At 38.8% G+C, this 21,842-nt stretch overlaps 1 protein-coding gene across 1 annotated transcript in view; it reads right to left on the bottom strand.

Annotated features, from left to right (window-relative positions):
• LOC126188682 (coiled-coil domain-containing protein R3HCC1L) overlaps window positions 1-21,842 on the bottom strand; it is a gene marked incomplete at its 5' end in the record, with an annotated part of 51,688 nt that overhangs the window by 9,796 nt on the left and 20,050 nt on the right. The window contains one exon of the mRNA XM_049930289.1: window positions 14,296-15,649. Within this exon, the coding sequence (XP_049786246.1) occupies window positions 14,296-15,649 (1,354 nt within the window). The remainder of the gene's footprint in view (window positions 1-14,295; window positions 15,650-21,842) is intronic.

The raw sequence follows: 21,842 nt of genomic DNA, 5'->3' as shown, positions 1-21,842 counted from the left end.
TGCTTGGGAATGCTTGAGAGACACAACTACTTACGTGGTGGTATTGGCAACATTGCACTGCAACATCAACCTTCTGATGTTCTGTGGGGAGGTATGGGTTTCTAAGTAACTGCTGCAACACAAGTTCATTGATAAACACAGGTATTAGTGCTGACACTAGTGACTGCTATTTGTGTAGCAACATTGGTGTTCAGAATTGGCTGTTTATGAACAGAAGCAAAGTAGTGAACGTGGGGGGCAGCATGGCCTTGTACACCTTTCTGGCCTCATCATACAGGATGTGCTTTGTTCTTGTACCTTCTGTTCTTCAAGATATATGCTGCAATCCCTACACCAGACAGGGTGATCCCTGGAGTAGTTGACACACTTCAAAGGAGATGGACAAGCGACTCCTTCATGGGTTGTCTTACCACATTTGATGCAAACAAGTGGCTAATCCTTTACACCCAAGAGTACTATGCCCAAAGCACACACTGGGTACAGGACAAACTGCCACACACTTGCGAAACCTGATGTGCTCTGGAAGTTTTATGCTGTTAAAAGTGAGTATAAATGAGTATGACTTAACCCTGATTGCCATCTACACTTTTCATTACATTTTGGGGCAACAATGCCTTCTTTGGCCCATTCAGGTTTATGTTCGTCTTTGGGAAGATGAACCAGATCCCTGCTCCAAACACTTCTACTGTCATTCAAGGTGATAAGGAGCTCAGTCTTGCTGGCAAATCCTCAACACTTTTGGCTTTCTGTATGTTTGTCACTTTTTGGGAACTTGAGATTTCGACCAAGTGTCCCATTTCGCAACCGCTTAAGCGATTTCAATTCATCTGCAATCCCCTCTAAATCCCTTCGAATTTGAAAAGGCGAGACATTTTCAACCTGCCATCTTTGCTTTTAACTAATAAACACATTCTAACTAATAGCATGTATTTTGTTACTATGTACACCAGAGTTCTGAAACATTCCTGACTCTGGATGAATCGCTATATAAGACCTCTTATTAGATTTGGTGTTAATCCACCAGTTCTGAAGAGGGGGACGGGGGAAGGGGGGGGGGGGGGGGGGGGGGGAGCAAATTTCGAGTGTTTCACCTCAGCCTCACAAGCAGCTAGGGCTGCAAGGGTCCACCCAGACAGAGCTCCACTTGCCTGAGTAAGCATTATACAACTGAAGTGCAACAGTTTCCTCAGAGGCTACTACCTGCTAATGATTGTTCTACCTCAACAGCCCTAAATCTCGTAGCAAGCAGCGCACCTCGAAATCAAGGGATTTTTTATATAGGTTTTTACCCTCCTTGCAATCTCGGCGGCCAAGCCGAGATCCCCATTCCCTGTGACACACACCGTTCCACCATCAAACCACACACTGGTTGCTGAAGCATGCCCAGAGTTTACTGTAACAGAGGACTCACGGCACTTACCAGTCCCCAGCTCAGGAGCATCAGTGTTGCCAAACCCCTACCCAGCAAATGAATGCTGAGACCCTGAGGATTTTGTAGAAGTGCTGCAACCAATGTCTACAGGAAAAGATAAGGGCTGGGGCTCTAAAATCTAGCAAAGATGCAAAAACCCAACCACAACCATAATTACAAGTATACTAATCACAGCTTGGTGATAAACCCAATCACACTGGCTGTGCAACATTCGAGCTGGAGGGAGGGGAGGGAGCGGTGGCAGCAGCAGGTGGGGGGAGGAGAGGGCACAAAGAAAGGGATGTGGTCAACTAATAAATGTATCATGTTAGCTGACAAACTGATTTCAATAAAACAATCACATCAGACTGGAAGTGGTTCAACTGACTGTATTATGCACATCCATGGTGTATTGCCCAAGTTTCCATGACAGAAGATACTGATATGGCTTCAAGATGAGAAAATTTGTTACCTTTCATAACAGAATTTGATAGTTAACAGACAATTAATATTAGCAGTTTCTTATAATGTAGAAATAAAGAAACTGCGGCTGTTCAAATGAGAGGTTTTTCTGCCTGCAGGCATCTGAATATTGTACATTTCTCTGAAAGCTTTCTCCTCCAGAATTCAACATCAGTCCAAAAACTAACCTTAACAATGTACTATCCTGTAAAAGAAAACAATGTGTGAGTACAAGGAGACTATCATGGGCAGATTATTTCTGATAATTTCCAGAAAGTATACTTGAAGATGGTGCTCCTGAATCTGCTGCCCAATTCTGTCACTGTCATGAACTCTTTGTTGTAGGCAGGTGGACATAATACCCTTAATACCTCAATATATTACCCAAGGGTGTTGATAATCGACTGGGGGGGGGGAGAAAGAGGGAGGCGGAGAGAGAGAGAGAGGGGGAAGGGGGAGAGGGGGGAGATGGGGAGAGAGGGATAAAAGCATTAAAAAGGCTGGCCTACGTGCTCTAGCAAAGGCAGGCAAATGTAATGAAAAGAATCATGCTGTCGATGATATGCATAGGAGTGTAGATCACACTGTGCTTCATCTGCCACTATAGAAGTGTGACCTGAATGCTGAATTGGCATGGAGAAGATTAAACATTATATATACTGGGAGCACTATTTCTGATGAGATGTCTGCAGTAAACCCTCAGACAGCATCTTTTATTCTATTAATGCAAATGACTGGGAAGAGTGTTGTAGAAAAAAGCAAGAGGTGGAGCATGATTAAAGGAGGCGCGACAGTGTCAAAGTAGCATTTGGTGACACGATGATAAATGCTAATGACTAATGATCTTACAACGACACGGTGGAATAGAGGTTTCATCTCGCACAGGCACAGCCTGAACGAACTGTCCTGTACTGACACAGTCAAAAGTGATTACTGCAAGTCATCAAACATTTTTCATGCAACCTGTACACATGTTATATGTTGTAAACAGTTAATTGATCATCTTGGCTGTCAAATATCTGTAATTGGTCTTCTATCAAACATTTAGTTTGCCTATAATTTCATATTGTTCATGGTAACTAATATGTGCATTTTTAGCAATGTATATCTTTGCCAAACATGTCTAGTAATACAACAGTTATAGTTTCCATTAAACAACACATTTTGGTTTTCATTATCACCATCCATGAGACCTGCTTTCGCAGAAGCAACAAAAAAGGGGTGTTGGCAGGTTGCCTTGCGAGAGGTGAGTGGGGCAGATAGTGACAACGAGACTACCATAGATACTACACATAATTCAAATAATTTTGTTGGGATGATGATGATGATAATAATAATAATAATAATAATAATAATAATAGTACAACTACATCTACATGATTACTCTGCTATGCTCAATAAAGTGCCTGGGAGAGTGTTCAATGAACCACCTTCAAGCTGCCTCTCTACCATTCCACTCTCTAATGGCGCGCGGGAAAAACGAGCACTTAAACTTTTCTGTGCGAGCCCTCATTTCTATTATTTTATTGTAATGATCATTTCTGCCTATGTAGGTGGGTGCCAACAGAATATTTTTGCAATTGGAGAAGAAAACTACTGATTGAAATTTCATGAGAAGATCCCGTCGCAACGAAAAACGCCTTTGTTTTAAAGATTGCCACTCCAATTCACTTATCATGTCTGTGGCACTATCTCCCCTATTTCGGGATAATACAAAACGAGCTGCCCTTCTTTAAACTTGTTCGATGTCATCCGTCAGTCCCACCTGATGCGGATCCCACACCACACAGCAGTACTCCAAAATATGGCGGACAAGCATGGTATAAACAGTTTCTTTAGCAGACCTGTTGCACCTTCTAAGTGTTCTGCCAATGAATCATAGCCTTTGGTTTGCTCTACCCATAATATTATCTATGTGATCGTTCCAATTTAGGTTATTTGTAATTGCAATCACTAGGTTAATTGAATTTACAGCCTTTTTTGTGTGACATATCATGTAATCGAAATTTAGTGGATTTCTTTTAGTACTCATGTGAATAATTTCACACTTTTCTTTATTCAGGATCAACTGCCACTTTTCGCACCATACAGATATCTTATCTAAATCATTTTGCAATTCGTTTTGGTCATCTGATGACTTTACAAGACGGTAAATGACAGCATCATCTGCAAACAATCTAAGATGGCTACTGAGATTGTCTCCTATGTCGTTAATATAGATCAGACACAATAGAGGGCCTATAACACTTTTCTTCAGGAACTCCAGATATTACTTCTGTTTTACTCGATGACTTCCCCTCTATTACTATGAACTGTGACCTTTCTGACAGGAAATTGCGAATACAGTCGCACAACTGAGGCGATATTCTATAGGCAAGCAGTTTGGTTAGAAGACACTTGTGAGGAACAGTGTTTAAAGCCTTCTGTAAATCTAAAAATATGGATCAATTTGACATCCACTGTCGATAGCACTCATTACTTCACAAGTATAAAGAGCTTGTTGTGTTTCGCAAGAACGATATTTTCTGAATTCGTGCTGACTACGTGTCAATAAATCGTTTTCTTTGAGGCACTTCATAATGTTCGAACACAATATATGTTCCAAAACCCTACTGCAATCGACATTATACAGCGGATTACTTCTATTTCCCTTTTTGTATATTGGTGTGACTTGAGCAATTTTCCAGTCTTTAGGTACGGATCTTTCTGTGAGGGAGCGGTTGTATATAATAGCTAAATATGGAGCTATTGTATCAGCATACTCTGAGAGGAACCTGATTGGTATACAATCTGGACAAAGGCCTTGGCATTATTAAGTGATTTAAACTGCTTTGTTTCACTGAGGATATCTACTTCTATGTTTCTCATCTTGGCAGTTGTTCTTGATTGGAATTCAGGAATATTTATTTAATCGTCTTTGGTGAAAGAGTTTCAGAAAACCGTGTTTAATAACTCTGCTTTAGGGGAACTGTCATCAGTGACTTTCACTGTTGTTATCGCGCAGTGAAGGTATTGATTGTGTCTTGCCACTGGTGTGCTTTACGTATGACCAGAATCTCTCTGGGTGTTCTGCCAGATTTCGAGACAGAGTTTCTTTGTGGAAATTATTAAAAGCATCTCACATTTAAGTACACACTATATTTCGAACTTCTGCAAAACTTTGCCAGTCTTGGGGGTTTTGTGTTCTTTTAAATTTGGCTTGCTTTTTTTGCTGCTTCTGCAACAGCGACCTGACCCGTTTTGTGTACCATGGGGTATCAGTACCATCACATATAAATTTATGTGGTATACATCTGTCAACTGCCGTCGATAGTATCTCTGAAATCATTCCCCATCTTTTCTACGCTTATGTGATCAGATCGGAAGGAGTGGAGACTGTCTCTTATAGAGGCGTTAAGAGCATTTTTATCAGCTTTTGTAAATAGATGTACTTTGAGTTTCCTTTTGATGGTTGTGAGTGTTACGGCATTCAGCCTAGCAGCAACTGCCTTGTGGTTGCTAATCCCTGTATTCATCATGATATTTCCTACTTGTCCAGGATTGTTTATTGCTAAGAGGTCAAGTATACTTTTGCAATCATTTACGCTTCACGTGGTCTCATGAACTAATTGCTCCAAATAATTTTCTGAGAAAGCATTCAGTATTATTTCGGATGACGTTTTGTGCCTGCCGCCAAATTTAAATGTATAATTTTTCCAGCATATCGAGGTAGATTGAAGTCGCCCCTGACTATAACTGTATGAGTGGGGTACCTATTTGAAATGAGATTCAAGTTTTCTTTGAACTGTTCAGCAATTATATCTTCTGAGTCGTCGGGGGTTGGCAAAACAATCGAATTAATAGTTTAGTCCAATTGTCACGTATAACCTCTACCCATACTATTTCGCAGGAACTGCCTACTTCAGTTTCACTACCATGTGAACTACTTCTGACAGCAATAAATATTCACCACCAACTGTATTTTCTCGATACTTTTAGATCATTTGAAAAAATTTCAGCTTAACTTATTTCCAGCTTTAGCCAGCTTTCTGTACCTGTAACTATTTGAGCTTCAGTGGTTTCTATTAGGGCTTGGAACTCTGGTTCTTTCCCAACACAGCTACGACAATTCACAACTACAACACCGATTCGTTTCTACATGTACCTTACTATGTTTTACCTGTCCCCTTTTAGATGGACGATCTTTCTGTGGTTCCGTAGGACCCTCTAACCTAAAAAACCGCCCAGTCCCTTCCACACAGGCCCCGCTACCTGTGTAGTTGCCTCTTGTGTGCAGTATATAATAATAATAATAATAATAATAGTAATAATATTGTTGCTGATATGCCAGTACTACAGGTACCAGAAAAACACCCAAAGATATAGAAAAATTGAATCAATTGGAAAGTATTTCTTTTTTAATGATCGTTTTAGAGTCAATCGAAATATCAATGCTGGAGTCATCTATGCCATATCAGTTCTTTTTTACTGACGTTAATGGCAAAAAACGCAGATAAAACTGATCTTTACAGCACACAGAAAAACCCAAACAAAACATTTAAATTAAATGATCATGCCATTCATAATTTTATAGGCATATGCTTCATTAGCTTTTTGGCTCCTCTTTCCACTGTTTGACAATATGAAGTCACCAGATCCTGAGAATTTATATCATGACAAATCGTACTAAATTAGGCCTATCACTGTTCATGTGAATAGAAAACATCTTGACTGCACTGAGCAAGCATTTGTCAATTGATAAACAAATTTTTGTAACCAAAGCAAGGCACGACATGAAGACATATAAGAAAGACAAACCACATAAACAGATATAAACTCTTTGTTTTATGTTGGCAAATGGGGTTTTCACACAAAACTGAAATCTACAGTGGGAACAAAAATAATCCAAACTTCAGAATAGATAATGAATGAGATATTGGAGCATTCAGAAACTTTGCAGTTCGCCGCCCAAGGGAAATTCCAAGGGACCAGAACTACAAGATCTATTTTGACTTATTATATCGATACGGACCTAGTTGCATATCTATTCAAGCTAGGGATGCAACGTGTAGGAACGGTACAAAAGAATATAATAGTAAACTATACATTCCAAAACGAAAATGAGGCGAAGAAACAAGTATGGTGAGTGTTCTAAGGACTACATTACTATCATTGAAAAAGTGGACATTTCCTCCATTTTGTCTGTTTCTTGTATACTTTTGGCAGCAAGATGGAAAAATCTGAATTGAAAAGGATTGACAGACAGGAGAGAGAACACAGAATAGCACCATGTCCTGTTGTAAATGGCATATTTCCTTTGCAACTTAAGTTTTATTTACTTTTTTTCTCATTAATTTTTTACTGCCGCAGTGTTATTCAGCAGTAGTGGGAAACAGTAATAATATTCTTTGTTTGCGTTTCACTTCTTACCAGTCACAATTACAAAAAAAATTAAATGAAAACTTAAACAACAAAAAATTCCCAGAATTCTGTAAAATTTGCGGGATTTTCGCTGTTTTCTTCTGGATGAAAAGGTCCCAAGTTTTTCCTAGATTTCCCAGTTGTCCCAGGGTATATACACCCTGTAATAGTATCATTTTCTATGCTGTACACAACTGAGAAGTACATTTCTGTTCCAAGCACAACTTTCACTACAACGTATTTTATTTTCTATTTTTGTCACTGTCTTATTTATGTGTCTGAAAATCCATAATGAAAATCGCAAACACATTATCATCCAGCCCTTCTTCTCCTTCATGCCAAACATAACATACAATTAACCAAATAACAACAACTGGCTTGGGTTGCAGATAGTAGTTGTATTGCTTCTATATCCATAATAAATATACAACACTTTCCTACTTCAGCTGCCTTTTCATCATTTGAATTGTTCTGCCTTGTCCTTTCTTTCTTCATCTTCTCTGAAATATTATGTAACATTAAGAAAAATAGAAAGCACATTCTTTTTTCTTTAGCTGAAATTAACCAACATTATGTTCCATTATTTCTTTTACAAATTAATCTTTAAAAGCAACTGGTTACACATTATTACTAAATCAAATAATTTTGAATGCTCTGTACAATTTACTAAATGTGGAAAATGTGGCTCAAACTAAAGATTACATGTAGAGACTCAGCAATACTGGGGTGGCAACTTGAGTATTTCACCTAAAAATGTACAAACATTTTCTTTCAGTGTATTACTTCCTTCTTTCCAGTCCCTTCCTGTTTTGAAATAAGTATCCTCTTTATTCAGTTTAACCCACCTGGTGAAAGACCATACATCAATTCCTAAGGTTGAAAGGAACATTTCTTTACATACAGGTAACATATCATCTTATACTTTACAATTTATACTGAAGATGACCTTTTGTTCCTGATTCTCTTACTTTGGTCTTTTTGTTTAACTTTTATCCAGTGAACCGGTGTAGCACAATACACTTGCCATTGCTCGTAACCCATGTTGTTGTTGTGGTCTTCAGTCGTGAGACTGGTTTGATGCACCTCTCCATGCTACTCTATCCTGGGCAAGCTTCTTCATCTTCCAGTACCTACTGCAACCCACATCCTTCTGAATATGCTTAGTGTATTCATCTCTTGGTCCCCCTCTACAATTTTTACCCTCCACACTGCCCTCCAATACTAAATTGGTGATCCCTTGATGCCTCAGACCATGTCCTACCAACCGATCCCTTCTTCTAGTCAAGTTGTGCCACAAACTCCTCTTCTCCCCAATTCTATTCAATACCTCCTCATTAGTTATGTGATCCAACCATCTAACCTTCAGCATTCTTCTGTAGCACCACATTTCGAAAGCTTCTATTCTCTTCTTGTCCAAACTATTTATCGTCCATGTTTCACTTCCATACATGGCTACACTCCATACAAATACTTTCAGAAACTACTTCCTGACACTTAAATCTATATTCGATGTTATCAAATTTCCCTTCTTCAGAAACGCTTTCCTTGCCATTGCCAGTCCACATTTGATATCCTCTCTACTTTGACCATCATCAGTTGTTCTGCTCCCCAAATAGCAAAACTTTTCTACCACTTTAAGTGTCTCATTTCCTAATCTAATTCCCACAGCATCATCCAACTTAATTCGACTACATTCCATTATCCTCGTTTTGCTTTTGTTGATGTTCAAGGTATATCCTCCTTTCAAGACATTGTCCATTCCGTTCAACTGCTCTGCCAAGTCCTTTGCTGTCTCCGACAGAATTACAATGTCATCGGCGAACCTCAAAGTTTTTATTTCTTCTCCATAGATTTTAATACGTACTCTGAATTTGTCTTTTGTTTCCTTTACTGCTTGCTCAATATACAGATTGAATAACATCAGGGATGGGCTACAACCCCATCTCATCCCCTACCCTACCACTGCTTCCCTTTCATGTCCCTCGACTCTTATAACTATCATCTGGTTTCTATACAAATTGTAAATAGCCTTTCGCTCCCTGTATTTTAACCCTGCCACCTTCAGAATTTGAAACAGAGTATTCCAGTCAACATTGTCAAAAGCTTTCTCTAAGTCTACAAATGCTAGAAACGTAGGTTTGCCTTTCCTTAATCTATCTTCTAAGGTAAGTCATATGGTCAGTACTGCCCCAGGTGTTCCAATATTTCTACAGAATCCTAAATGATCTTGTCCGAGGTCGGCTTCTACCAGTTTTTCCATTTGTCTGTAAAGAATTCGTGTTAGTATTTTGCAATGGTGACTTATTAAACTGATATTTCGGTTACTTTCACACCTGTCAACACCTGATTTCTTTGGGATTGGAATTATTATATTCTTCTTGAAGTCTGGGGGTATTTCGCCTGTCTCATACATGTTGCTCACCAGATGGTAGAGTTCTGTCAGGAATGGCTCTCCCAAGGCTGTCAGTAGTTCTAATGGAATGTTGTCTACTCCCAGGACCTTGTTTCGAGGTCTTTCAGTCCTCTGTCAAACCCTTCACGCAGTATCATATCTCCCATTTCACTTTCATCTACATCCTCTTCTATTTCCGTAATATTGTCCTCTAGTACATCGTCCTTGTATAGACCCTCTATATACTCCTTCCACCTTTCTGCTTTCCCTTCTTTGCTTAGAATTGGTTTTCCATCTGAGTTCTTGATATTCGAACAAGTGGTTCTCTTTCCTCCAAAGTTCGCTTTAATTTTCCTGTAAGCGGTATCTATCTTACCCCTAGTGAGATAAGCCTCTACATCCTTACATTTGTCCTCTAGCCATGCCTGCTTAGCCATTTTGCACTTCCTGCCAATCTCTTTTCTGATATGTTTGTATTCCTTTTTGCCTGCTTCTTTCACGGCATTTTTATATTTTCTCCTTTCATCAATTAAATTAAATTTCTCTTCTGTTACCCAAGGATTTCTGCTAGGCCTCGTCTTTTTACTTACTTGATCCTCAGCTGCCTTCACTATTTCATCTCTCAAAGCTACCCACTCTTCTTCTTCTACTGTATTTCTTTCCCCCATCCCTGTCAATTGTTCCCTTATGCTCTCCCTGAAACCCCGTTCAACCTCTGGTTTAGTCAGTTTATCCAGGTCCCATTTCCTTAAATTTCCACCTTTTTGCAGTTTCTTCAGTTTTAATCTACAGTACATAACCAATAGATTGGGGTCAGAGTCCACATCTGCCCCTGGAAATGTCTTACAATTTAAAACCTGGTTCCTGAATCTCTGTCTTATCATTATATTTCTAAATCTCTGTCATATCATTATATAATCTATGTGATACCTTCTAGTATCTCCAGGCTTCTTCCATGTATACAACATTCTTTCATGATTCTTGAACCAAGTGTTAGCTATGATTAAGTTATGCTCTGTGCAAAATTCTACTAGGCGGCTTCCTCTTTAATTTCTTACCCCCAATCCATATTCACCTATTACGTTTCCTTCTCTCCCTTTTCCTACTATCAAACTCCAGTCACCCATGACTATTAAATTTTCGTCTCCCTTCACTATCTGAATAATTTCTTTTATCTCATCATACATTTAATCAATTTCTTTGTCACCTGCTGAGCTAGTTGGCATATAAACTTGTACTACTGTGGTAGGTGTGGGCTTCGTATCTATCTTGGCCACAATAATGCGTTCACTATGCTGTTTGTAGTAGCTTACCCTCACTCCTATTTTTTTATTCATTATTAAACCTACTCCTGCATTACCCCTATTTGATTTTGTATTTATAACCCTGTATTCACCCGACCAAAAGTCTTGTTCCTCCTGCCACCGAACTTCGCTAATTCCCATTATATCTAACTTCAACCTATCCATTTCCCCTTTTTAAAGTTTCTAATCTACCTGCCCGATTAAGGGATCTGACATTCCACACTCTGATCCGTAGAACACCAGTTTTCTTTCTCCTGATAACGACGTCCTCTTGAGTAGTCCCCACCCGGAGATCCGAATGGGGGACTATTTTACCTCCGGAATATTTTACCCAAGAGGATGCCATCATAATTTTACCATACAGTAAAGCTCCATGCCCTTGGGAAAAATTACGGCTGTAGTTTTCCCTTACTTTCAGCCGTTCAAAGTACCAGCAAAGCAAGGCCTTTAAGGTTAGTGTTACAAGGCCAGATCAGTCAATCATCCAGACTGTTGCCCCTGCAACTACTGAAAAGGCTGCTGCCCCTCTTCAGGAACCACACGTTAGTCTGGCCTCTCAACAGATACCCCTCCGTTGTGGTTCCACCTAGGGTACGGCTACCTGTATCGCTGAGGCATGCAAGTCTCCCCACCAAAGGCAAGGTCCATGGTTCATGGGGGAGGGGGGCATATTTGATCAGAATGTTTGAAATGTTTTACTACATTTCTCCTCAGATACTGAAGAACATGTTCTCTTCTTCCTTGATTTGCAACAGAATTTTGATAATAATAGTGGTCCACTTTCCCTAGGTCCTTTCGTTATTTCAATTTGGTCTCCTTTTTTCTTATCAACAGCACTTCTATATTCTCTCTCTTTTGGGATCAACTTTCTTCCTCTGCTTTCTAGTGTTAAGTACAGATCATGTACTTCTGAGACATAAGATTCCTCTGCTGTGTAGTTTCATAACTTGTATCAAATCTATAAAAACCCTGCCTTCTAAATTATTTACATTTAAGTTAGTAGATACTCTAAATTCATTTGCTAGTGGGAAAGATGCTGGCAGTACGCCTGGAATGTCTGAGCATGAAAATATGCCAGATATGACATCATTATATTCTGAACTACTTACATTTAAGATTCTAAAACTGACATCTCATTTGTTGGTGAGAATGATGCTGGCAGTACAGTTTGAACTTCTGAGCAGGAAATATCAGATAACTGTACAGCCACCTTCAACATTCTAGCTGCCCTTGATTTGGAGTTATTTACTTGCCTTTGAGTTTCCTCCAACTTCAAGAGCCAATATCAAGAGAAACCTCCAGAAAATTTGATGATTGGAAATACAATTTATACAATATGTGCTTCTGGACCACACTGTACAATTATTATACACCAGTAGCATGGTATTACTATGATCTACACAGAGAAGTGTCTACAAAATTAAAGTTAAGATTTGGTACGACAAAACAAAATAAGATCAAGAAAAAATAACACAATTCAAATTTAAGTTAGCCTTGTTTTTGTTGGCGAACTCTGTTTTATAGTTAGTATACCTTTTCTTGTGTTCTTAGTGAAAATAGTGTACTTCATTATTTGTGCGGTTATCATTTTTGGGTGGTCTATTTACTCTTCTGCCCACATTAGATAATAATCTGCACAATTATTAATTTACTGCGTATTAATTACTACACTACAACACTGTTAAATTACACAAAGAATGTTGCACAGTCACCAACAAACTCTTAATAATTATTATATTGGCACTACCAAAGAAGTGTAGGAAATATCCAAGCAGAAGGTTTTGAAACTTTGAAATGCGAGGGTAATCCCAAAAGCAAGGTCTCCTATTTTTTTCTATTTTTCTGTTTATTTCTACAATGGTTTACATCAGTTTACAGCTTGAACATTTAGCTATTTTTCGACATAATCACCATTTCTGTTGGTGCATTTTTGTTTTTTGTATGCTCATGTCATACCTGCTTGCCGCCCTGCTGTTCAGAAAATTATGAACCTCTTCTTTCAGCTCACCGTCGGAGCTGAATCACTTTCCGGCCAAATGTTCTTTTAACCTAGGGAACAGGTCACTGGGCACTGGGCACCAAGTCAGGACTATAGGGTGGGTGGGTGATTATGTTCCACTGAAACTGTTGCAGGAGATCAATGGTTTGCTGAGCGATGAGTGCGCGAGCATTGTCATGGAGAATGTGCAAGCCCTTGCTCAACATTCCTCTTCTCCGGTACTGAATTGCCCATTTGAGTTTTTTCAGAATCTCACAGCACGTGTCAACGTTAATTGTGGTCCCAGTGATTCAGCTCCGATGACAAGGTGAAAGAAGAGATTCATAACTTTCTTAACAGCATGGCGGCAAGCTGGTATGACATGGGCATATAATAACTACCACAGCGTCTACAAAAATGCATCGACAGAAATGGTGATTATGTCGAAAAATAGTGAAATGTTCAAGCTGTAAACTGATGTAAACCATTGTAAAAATAAACAGGTCTATGTACTTATAAAAAAATAGGGGACCTTACTTTTGGGATTACCCTCGTAGAAGAGCTAAGCATACCTACATGGGCTTTTCCACCTTATCTGAGATACATTTCTTACCTTGTAGAAAGAACCAATTCAAAATTGACAATATTTGAGTTACGAGCTTTTGCAATCTTAACAACAGTATGCTTTGGCATTTGAGGATTCATTGTCCATACACATACCTGCCAACCTCCAAAAGCAAAAAAATCAGGAGACTGAGTTTTACAAACCAAGAGGTAAAAATAATCAAAAACCATGGCTTATTTTCAGTATAATCCCAAGACAATTGATGTTAGTCTTTTTTCTAGACACCACAAAGCCATATAATGAATAAAAAAAGACAAATGAAAGCACTAGCACAACCTGAAATGTTGATTCCATATTCTTATTTGTAGTAAATCCTACTGGTGCCACTTCACTCAACACCCGTGGCTGACTTTGAAAGGAGCTTCTAGTATTTAGTAACTGTATGGTGAAAGTAGTAAAGGTAAAAGATTTGACAACTTCGGATACCCCCACCACATACAAACACATGAAAGGTGAAATCACCTGCTAAAGTTAGGACGTGTGTACCAACAATATGGAAACCACACCCAGGAATGAAAATGAATGAACACACAGTTACTTGCAGTCTACATACAACTTCCTTCCTTTATATCTTTCCACTGGTACAAACCGCTATTTTAATGCACTGTCCCACACAGTTTCAATACAAAATATTATCAATCTGTGTTTAGAATGCAGCATATATAGTAGTCTGCATAAATATTTTAAAGTAACCTTAAATTACAAATATTTAGTAAACCTCACCTCCTCAATGAGTTTAGGATCCAGACAGTCACCATTGTCATCAAACATCATTTCCCACGTGCATTCATCAGGATTCAGTCTCACTTGTGTAGGATCTGTTGACACGGAGTTGTCAGCTGAAGGTGTAATTTGCTCAATTTGTTTTTCTTGAGTTGTGGGTCCAGACGTATTTCCAACACTGTTGTTACTACCTGATCCCTTTGGATCAAGTGATATACTTGGTTCAAGCAAACTGTCACTGTTGTCTGAAATAATAATTACATCAGATAAGACACTGCCCTCTGACACAGGAGCATTCTTATCTACATCCTCCACACTGTCCTTTGCAATATTGGCATTCTTGTCTTCTACCTGTTCTTGAGGCACTTTCTGGAAGAATGAATTTTGTTCACTTGTATTGCTACTTGTTTCCAAAGTTGGTTTATGTGAAATGTCTTCCACTACACCCAAGTCCCTACTTTCTTGCCCCAGACTACAATCTTTCATATCTTCTTCTTCTTCTTCTTCTTCTTCTACTGATCTCTCCCCTACATTTACTATACTCTCTTCAACACTGTCTACATTTTTTGGTGAGTCTAAATTAGGGGGACATATACCAACTTCAGAATTTTCATTTATGGTGACTACACAGTTTGAAATATTACAGTCGCACAGTCTTAACGTCCTATTACAAGTTTTACAACAGTCTTCCACTTCTTCATGAAAGTCAGTCACAGTTTTAGCACTTTCCAGTACTGGTTCACTTACATTTTTAGCACATAAACCAGATGGGAAATCTGTTCTGCATCCACTGATCTCACATTCATGTTGTTCTCTTTGCACTTCATCACAATGGCAACAATCTTCTGCTAAACTGTTGGTGTGAGTTACGGGGACCGCACATCTACTAAGAATCTCGGCAACGCACTCTACTCTTTCCTCGTTTTGACTCTGGTCCGAAATTACTTCTACACCAACGTCCCCACAAATGACTCGATCCCTTCGTTCAATGCTTCTATTTAGAGCACTTCTATCAGCAGCAGCGGATGGTATATCAATATTTGTTTCATAAAAATTATCCACATTTTTATTATTGTTCTTGTTATTGGAAGTAATACGTAGGTCCTTTCTTTCATCACTGGCAGGTTGCAACGGCTGGTGGAACGAAGATTTATCATCAAGTTGTTTAGTTTTAGATGGTGTCCGACGAGAATCCTTGTCATCACCAGATTTCTTTGTGCTTGAAGGCTTTTTGTTTTCAGCTGGTGTGGAACGTAATGCAGCTGGTGACCTTTCATTATGTTCTGGAGTTGCAAGAATTCGTTTTGCTCGAGGTACATAAACCTGAATATCTGGCCTACGTTGCTTCGCCGGCCTGGAAATAAGACTGAAATGTTAATGACAATGCAATTAACATCACTCACAGACTAAAAAATGTTAATTTAATTGTATACTCTACTGAAGAACAAAATGCTGAATGAACTGTACTAAATTAAAATGCCAGTCTCAGTAGGTACCAAATCAAAGAAGTGATAACTGCCAAAACGGAAAATTAGGGAAATATTTCAGATTCCTCTAAAAATGTGTTTGGTGGCTTATTAAATTAGGATAAATAATTTTACCATCAAATGTGCTGTACTGTAAATAAAATTTCCCATTAATGATATAAAACAGATTAATTACTCCTTTTATCAGTCCTGTCTAAAAATGGATGAGAGATTTATTTGTAAGTGATAGTACAAAGAGAGAGACATTTATGTTGTCATACACATCAAATACATGAACACTAAGAAACAACGAACTGGGAAACTATATTTTCAGTATTTTTGTAACAGTACAGTAGGGAAGGAAAAAAAAAAGAAAAAAAAATGTAATTACCTGTTCATATTAAGGCAAGGAATCATGTTTCTTGCTCTCAGCTAGACCAGATCCTCAAATCACAAAATAAGTAACTTTTTTTGCTTACTAGGTAGCCTGTTCTGTGAACTGGGCTGCTTTATAGCCCTTTATTTTGATGTACTCTTTCTGTATTTCTTTACTGGCTCCAGAAAATCTGCCCTCCTCAAATTCACATTAAGGATTTCTGTGATTCAAACTATCAGTAATGGAGATTGTGAGCTCACGAAACATTCTGAGCTTCCAAGACAGATGTATGGCCACTGGGCTAGTAATTAAATATTGGTGTACAATACTGTGAAAATAATACTGTTTTTATTCCATCCTGGATTTTCCACTGTTTAATACTGGTTTGCAGCCATACATTTTTCTGTGAAACAGCTACTTATCATTCTCTTTTGTAAGACAGCTAAAGCAATTGTGCCTGTTGTAAACTATACCTGGCTCAGAATAACAAAGTGACTGACATCTAGCTGTTCACAGGGCTGCTACCATAGCCAACAGCCAATCAGAGAATGTACTTGGTTACACCTGCTGTTTCATTCACCACTGTCAAATCTCTGCTTCTGCAGGTAGTGGATATTGCAGCCAGTTGCAGACGACACTCACAGCCAGTAACAAACAGTTGTGGACTGTTTCAGTGTGTGCTTTGTTTCTCTGTGTGGCGAGTTTATTTTGCGTTACAGAACATCTGAAGCTTGTAGTGGAACTGTGCAAACAAGTGTGATTGCTAAACGGAAAGTTCAGCGATTCATTCACGTATTGTGTGGTTACCCACGTGAGTTGGTGCACTGGGTGCGGGAATATTTCTAGAAAGACCGAGAAAATAGTGCAACTTTATGGCCTCTAACGAAGGTAGTCTAAAAAACTACAGATGCCTTGAAGATACACAAAAATATTGTCATCAAAATTTATAAGGAGAAACACTGTGCAGAAGAGAAAGAGCCTGGTTCATCCAAACTGCAGACACCTGAAAAGAAGAGGACGCCAGAACCACGTGTAACAAACTTGGAGCCTTTTAACAAAATGCTGTTTGTCACCAAAAAGAACTTCCAATTATAAAAAAAGCTGTGCGTTACTGTTCACAAGGCAATTCAGTGGCAGCAAAATATCTCTGGTAATGGTTGGCAGAGCCCCCGGTTTTTGGTATAAAAAAATTAATGTACGGAAAATTATAATGGAGAGATAACAATGTAGTGTGGTGTTGTCAATTTTTAAGAACTATCGTTAAATGCAATGTGGCTCAATGAAACCTGGATAAATGCTGGTCATTCTGTTAGAAAATGCTGGACAGATGATAGCATATGTGGAAGTTCTGCTGTTCCAGTGGAAAAGGGCACAAGAATTGTCTTGCATGCTGGAACTGCATCTGGTTTGGTACCTACTTGTCTCCTCATTTACAAATCAAGGAAATCAAATGAATAGCTTGAGGAGGTGAACCATGGTAAGTTTTCTGAAGTGGTTCAAGAGGTAACTAACTACTGGGAAACTTAAATCAGACATCTGTGATTGCTATGGGTAATGCCCAATACCATTCAGTTATTAAAGATAAAGCCACAACAATGGCAACGGAAAAAGCCGACAAGGTTAAATGCTTGAAACTCCACAATGTGAAAAATTCAGGATGATTAATGCAAGGTAGAGCTCATGAAAATATTGCATACAAATAAGCCACAATTTCAACAGTATGTTGTTGATGCAGTAGCTAAAGAACATGGTCATAAGGTTGTTAGGTTTCCACCATACCACTGTCACTTTAATGCCATCGAAATGATTTGGGCATAAATTAAAAATTACATGCCAACAAACAACAGAAGCTTTACTGTGGTAGAAATTCCAAGACTATTAGAGGAAGCAGTGGCACAAACAATACCAGAGAAATGTTTTACATCACACAGAAACCACTGTTAAAGAAACATGGAAAAGTGAAATGACTGTCGAGAGTAATATAGAAAATGTAATTCCAGTGGCTCGTCCACGGACCATAGCTCCAATAAAGACAGTGTCAAGGAAGTGATTCTGAACAAAGTGGCATTTACCCTTTGCTTTCATTGGTGTTTATTTTTTTGTCTGTATTTCTTATTTTTGACTGAATGGTGTGTACTGCAGTTGCACAGTAAATCTCATCTCATAATTAAGGAATACTCCTCTGCACAAGTACGACACTCTGCATGCACACTACAATGATTGGTAAGTACTCAAGCAGTTTATATTATTACAATGGTGTTAGTTATTGTATTTACACGAACGATTCAGATCCATTTTAACACCCCTTACGTATTGAATATGTCAACTGAATGTGAGTCACTTTGAGTATTGCAGAAACGGTGCACTTGCTGTTGCTTTTGTTGAGATATAGAAATAACAGGAACACAGAATCATTTTATACATGGGAGTATGTTTGTTAAGCCACAAGGATATAACGAACCTGTAAAGTGAACTCATTACTGCACATTAAAAGGTGGCGTGACAAGATAGTCCAGTGAAAAACTGCACAGCTGTTACTGCTACAGGCACTGGCAAACTGATATCATCGCCTCCTTCCACACTCAACTGTGCCTTGCTGCCAATCACTCTGTTATTCTGATCCAGGCATACTTGTAACTGACATGCGAAAGACACACACATTCTAAGATTAGGATCACACCACCACCACCATTTCGCTGCTGGATAAATATCTCCTTTATAGTTACTCTTGCACTACAGCCTTTGGCTACACACATCAATGTCACTCCTGGATTTTGTTCTAATGTTGTGTATGTACTTTCCATTAAGTTGTATGTCATTTTTCACCCCCTTGGAATCAGGCATTGAACTTCTTTGGTCTATCTAGCATTCATTTGCCTGGCTGTGTGTCATTGTAATAATGCTCACAATTATTTTTTCAACACCAGTTTGATCTCTTATCTACATGCTGCTCACAACACGCACCTCTCCATTGCTTACTGGGCAATCCTCAATCTTCGCATCCTTTTTCACATTTAAAGTCCATGTCTCAAGTCAAAACTATTAATACAGAAGATGCCAGAATCTTCGTTTTATCCAAAAGACAGCGAGAGAGAGAGAGAGAGAGAGAGAGAGAGAGAGAGAGAGAGAGAGAGTTTATTGAACAAGCACTGTACCAGTAATGGAGCTTCATGTGTAACGGAGCTTCGTGTGTAACGGAGCAGAAAGAATCAATGGTAGCACAGGGTTAATACGTTGAGAGCAAAGCATTGATTTCATGTCCTAGATGTGGTAAATGTATGGCTACAGTTGCTGGCCACTAGCGAGATGTCTCGATATCCACCTTATCATCCTTTTTGCTGCACTTCCAACATACCTTAGCACATACATAATTCAGCACAGACCATAATTTAAAATAATATCCCCTTAAAGAAAGATACTATATGCACACTAAAAAGATTCTTGACAAGGTCACTAACAGGAGTTGCAGCATTGAAACGGGCCAAATGATGCTGACCAGTACTGACCACTTTCTGGTCACTGCCTAAGAAACAGATAAATACTGTGTATACATGTGTATTATCTACCATTTGCAAATAAATAAAATGCGGAGGTAACAATTGCTGTAATGCTATCTATAACCGAGAATGAAATGAACTTATTAACTGAAATCAAACAATGGAAAATCCAGGATGGAATGTAACAATTTCTTTTTATTTTTATTTCTCTCCTTTCTGCTTACCCCCTCCCCCCTTCTTGCCTGCCCTCCATCTAAACTGCAACACCTCACTGTCTGCCACTCCCACCATACTATCCCTCCCCATACCCACGCCAGCCTCCTCCTAACCCCCTCCCCCTCCCCACGTCGCCACTCCCACCTTGCACTGGTGCTGCCGCTCGCAGTGTAGTTTCAGCTCTCTGAGACTGCAGATGTGTGTGCAAGTTGCGTGAGTGTGTGTGTGTGTGTGTGTGTGTGTGTCTACTGCTGACAAAGGCCTTAGGCCTTAATGGCCGAAAACTATGATTGTGTGAATCTTTTTATTACGCCTATCGCGACTCAGCACCTCCGCTGTATTATTAACTGAAATGTTAAATACCATATTTACTCGAAACTAAGCCGCACTCGAATCTAAGTCGCACCTGAAAAATGAGACTTGAAATCAAGGAAAAAAAAAAATAAATTTCCTGAATCTAAGCCACACCTGAAATTTGAGACTCGAAATTCAAGGGGAGAGAAAAGTTTTAGACTGCACCTCCAAATCTAAACAAAGTTGGTGCATTGTAACATGAGAACAATTTATGTCGAATGGATGAAGATGCAGCTACCCTTCCTTTTTCACGTGCTTGATCTGGTTTGAATCGATTGCTTTGATCTGATAAGTGCCATTCTCTTTGTCATAGGCGTGAAAATGCATTATTGTACTGTGTCATGCATTGTTTGTCGCATTCTGATAATGAGTGTTTACGACCTGTTGCCACTTGTGGCATGGCTTGCCTTTGTGCGCACTACTGCTTACAATAAAAAACCCAGAGAGAGAGAGAGAGAGAGAGAGAGAGAGAGAGAGAGAGAGAGAGAATTAGCGAAACAATGGCAATGGCAAGAGACTGCTATTTGTTGTTACTTCACTGCTGCTTTCTTTGATAATGACCAACAAGAACCAAATAATAGACTGCGTATGATAGAAGATGTTCTGAACGAGAGTTGACGAAAATTTTTCTCACCTTAGATTTAAAAATCTAGTCAGTTGCCATGTTTAATTTCTGACTGGATCACTATTCAGCATAAGAATAATACAAATATAAACATGACATGATATGTATATTCCTCTGCGTTTGCTGTTCTGTCACTCTAGTTTCGTAGTTTATTAGGCAGACAGGATTTAAATGAGATAGCAGCATACACGAAAGAATACATGGCGTAATGTTTACATTCATATTATTCTTATGGTGGAGATAATACTGCATGTGATTCACGATTCATAAAAGTTCCTATTAGCAACCACCTCTTGTCACAGGTAGGAAAAAATTCAGAATGTAGAGTTGGCCATATTGACATATATCCCAAACTGTATTGCCAGTCGTATTTTCATAGTAGATTTTTAGTGATGACTTCAAATGCAGAGTGTATTGTTGTTGTCTTCAGTCTGTAGACTGGATTGATGCAGCTCTCCACGCTTTTCTATCCTGTACAACGCAGAGTAGCAACACTTACAGAATAAGAATACCTTAGAAATTAAATGCAGAAATTTAAAACAAAATTTTATTGGGTTTGTAATACATCTTATACGAAATGTTTAAAATATCAGTCATGATTCTGAATCACTATCACTCAATTCTTTTTGCTCATTTCTTCATATAGAGCATCGTCCTCCGTACCATCTAGTGCACTGGATATTGAATATTTTTTAAATGCTTGTTGCACAGTCTGATTTGGAACACACGTCCATGGATCATAAATCCATTGGCACACTTGCGACAAACTTGGGCGTTTTACATGCCCTGTTGGTGTCAGTTGTCTGTCGCTTTTCGAAAGCCAGTCTGTGTACAGGCGTTTAAGCTTGTCCTTAAATGGTTTATTCAAACAGACGTCAAAGTTGTTGTAGAATTGACATAATCCCGTCTGGAATTACTGCCAAGTCTATTTTGCTTTCCTCTAATTTTCGTTTTACTGCAGGTGTTGTATGGCCTGCATATGCATCTAATACCAACAGACTGCATAAACCAAG

The sequence above is a fragment of the Schistocerca cancellata genome, chromosome 5 (genome assembly GCF_023864275.1).
Source record: "Schistocerca cancellata isolate TAMUIC-IGC-003103 chromosome 5, iqSchCanc2.1, whole genome shotgun sequence".
Lineage (NCBI taxonomy): Eukaryota > Metazoa > Arthropoda > Insecta > Orthoptera > Acrididae > Schistocerca > Schistocerca cancellata.
This window is presented reverse-complemented; position numbering and strand designations above follow the sequence as displayed.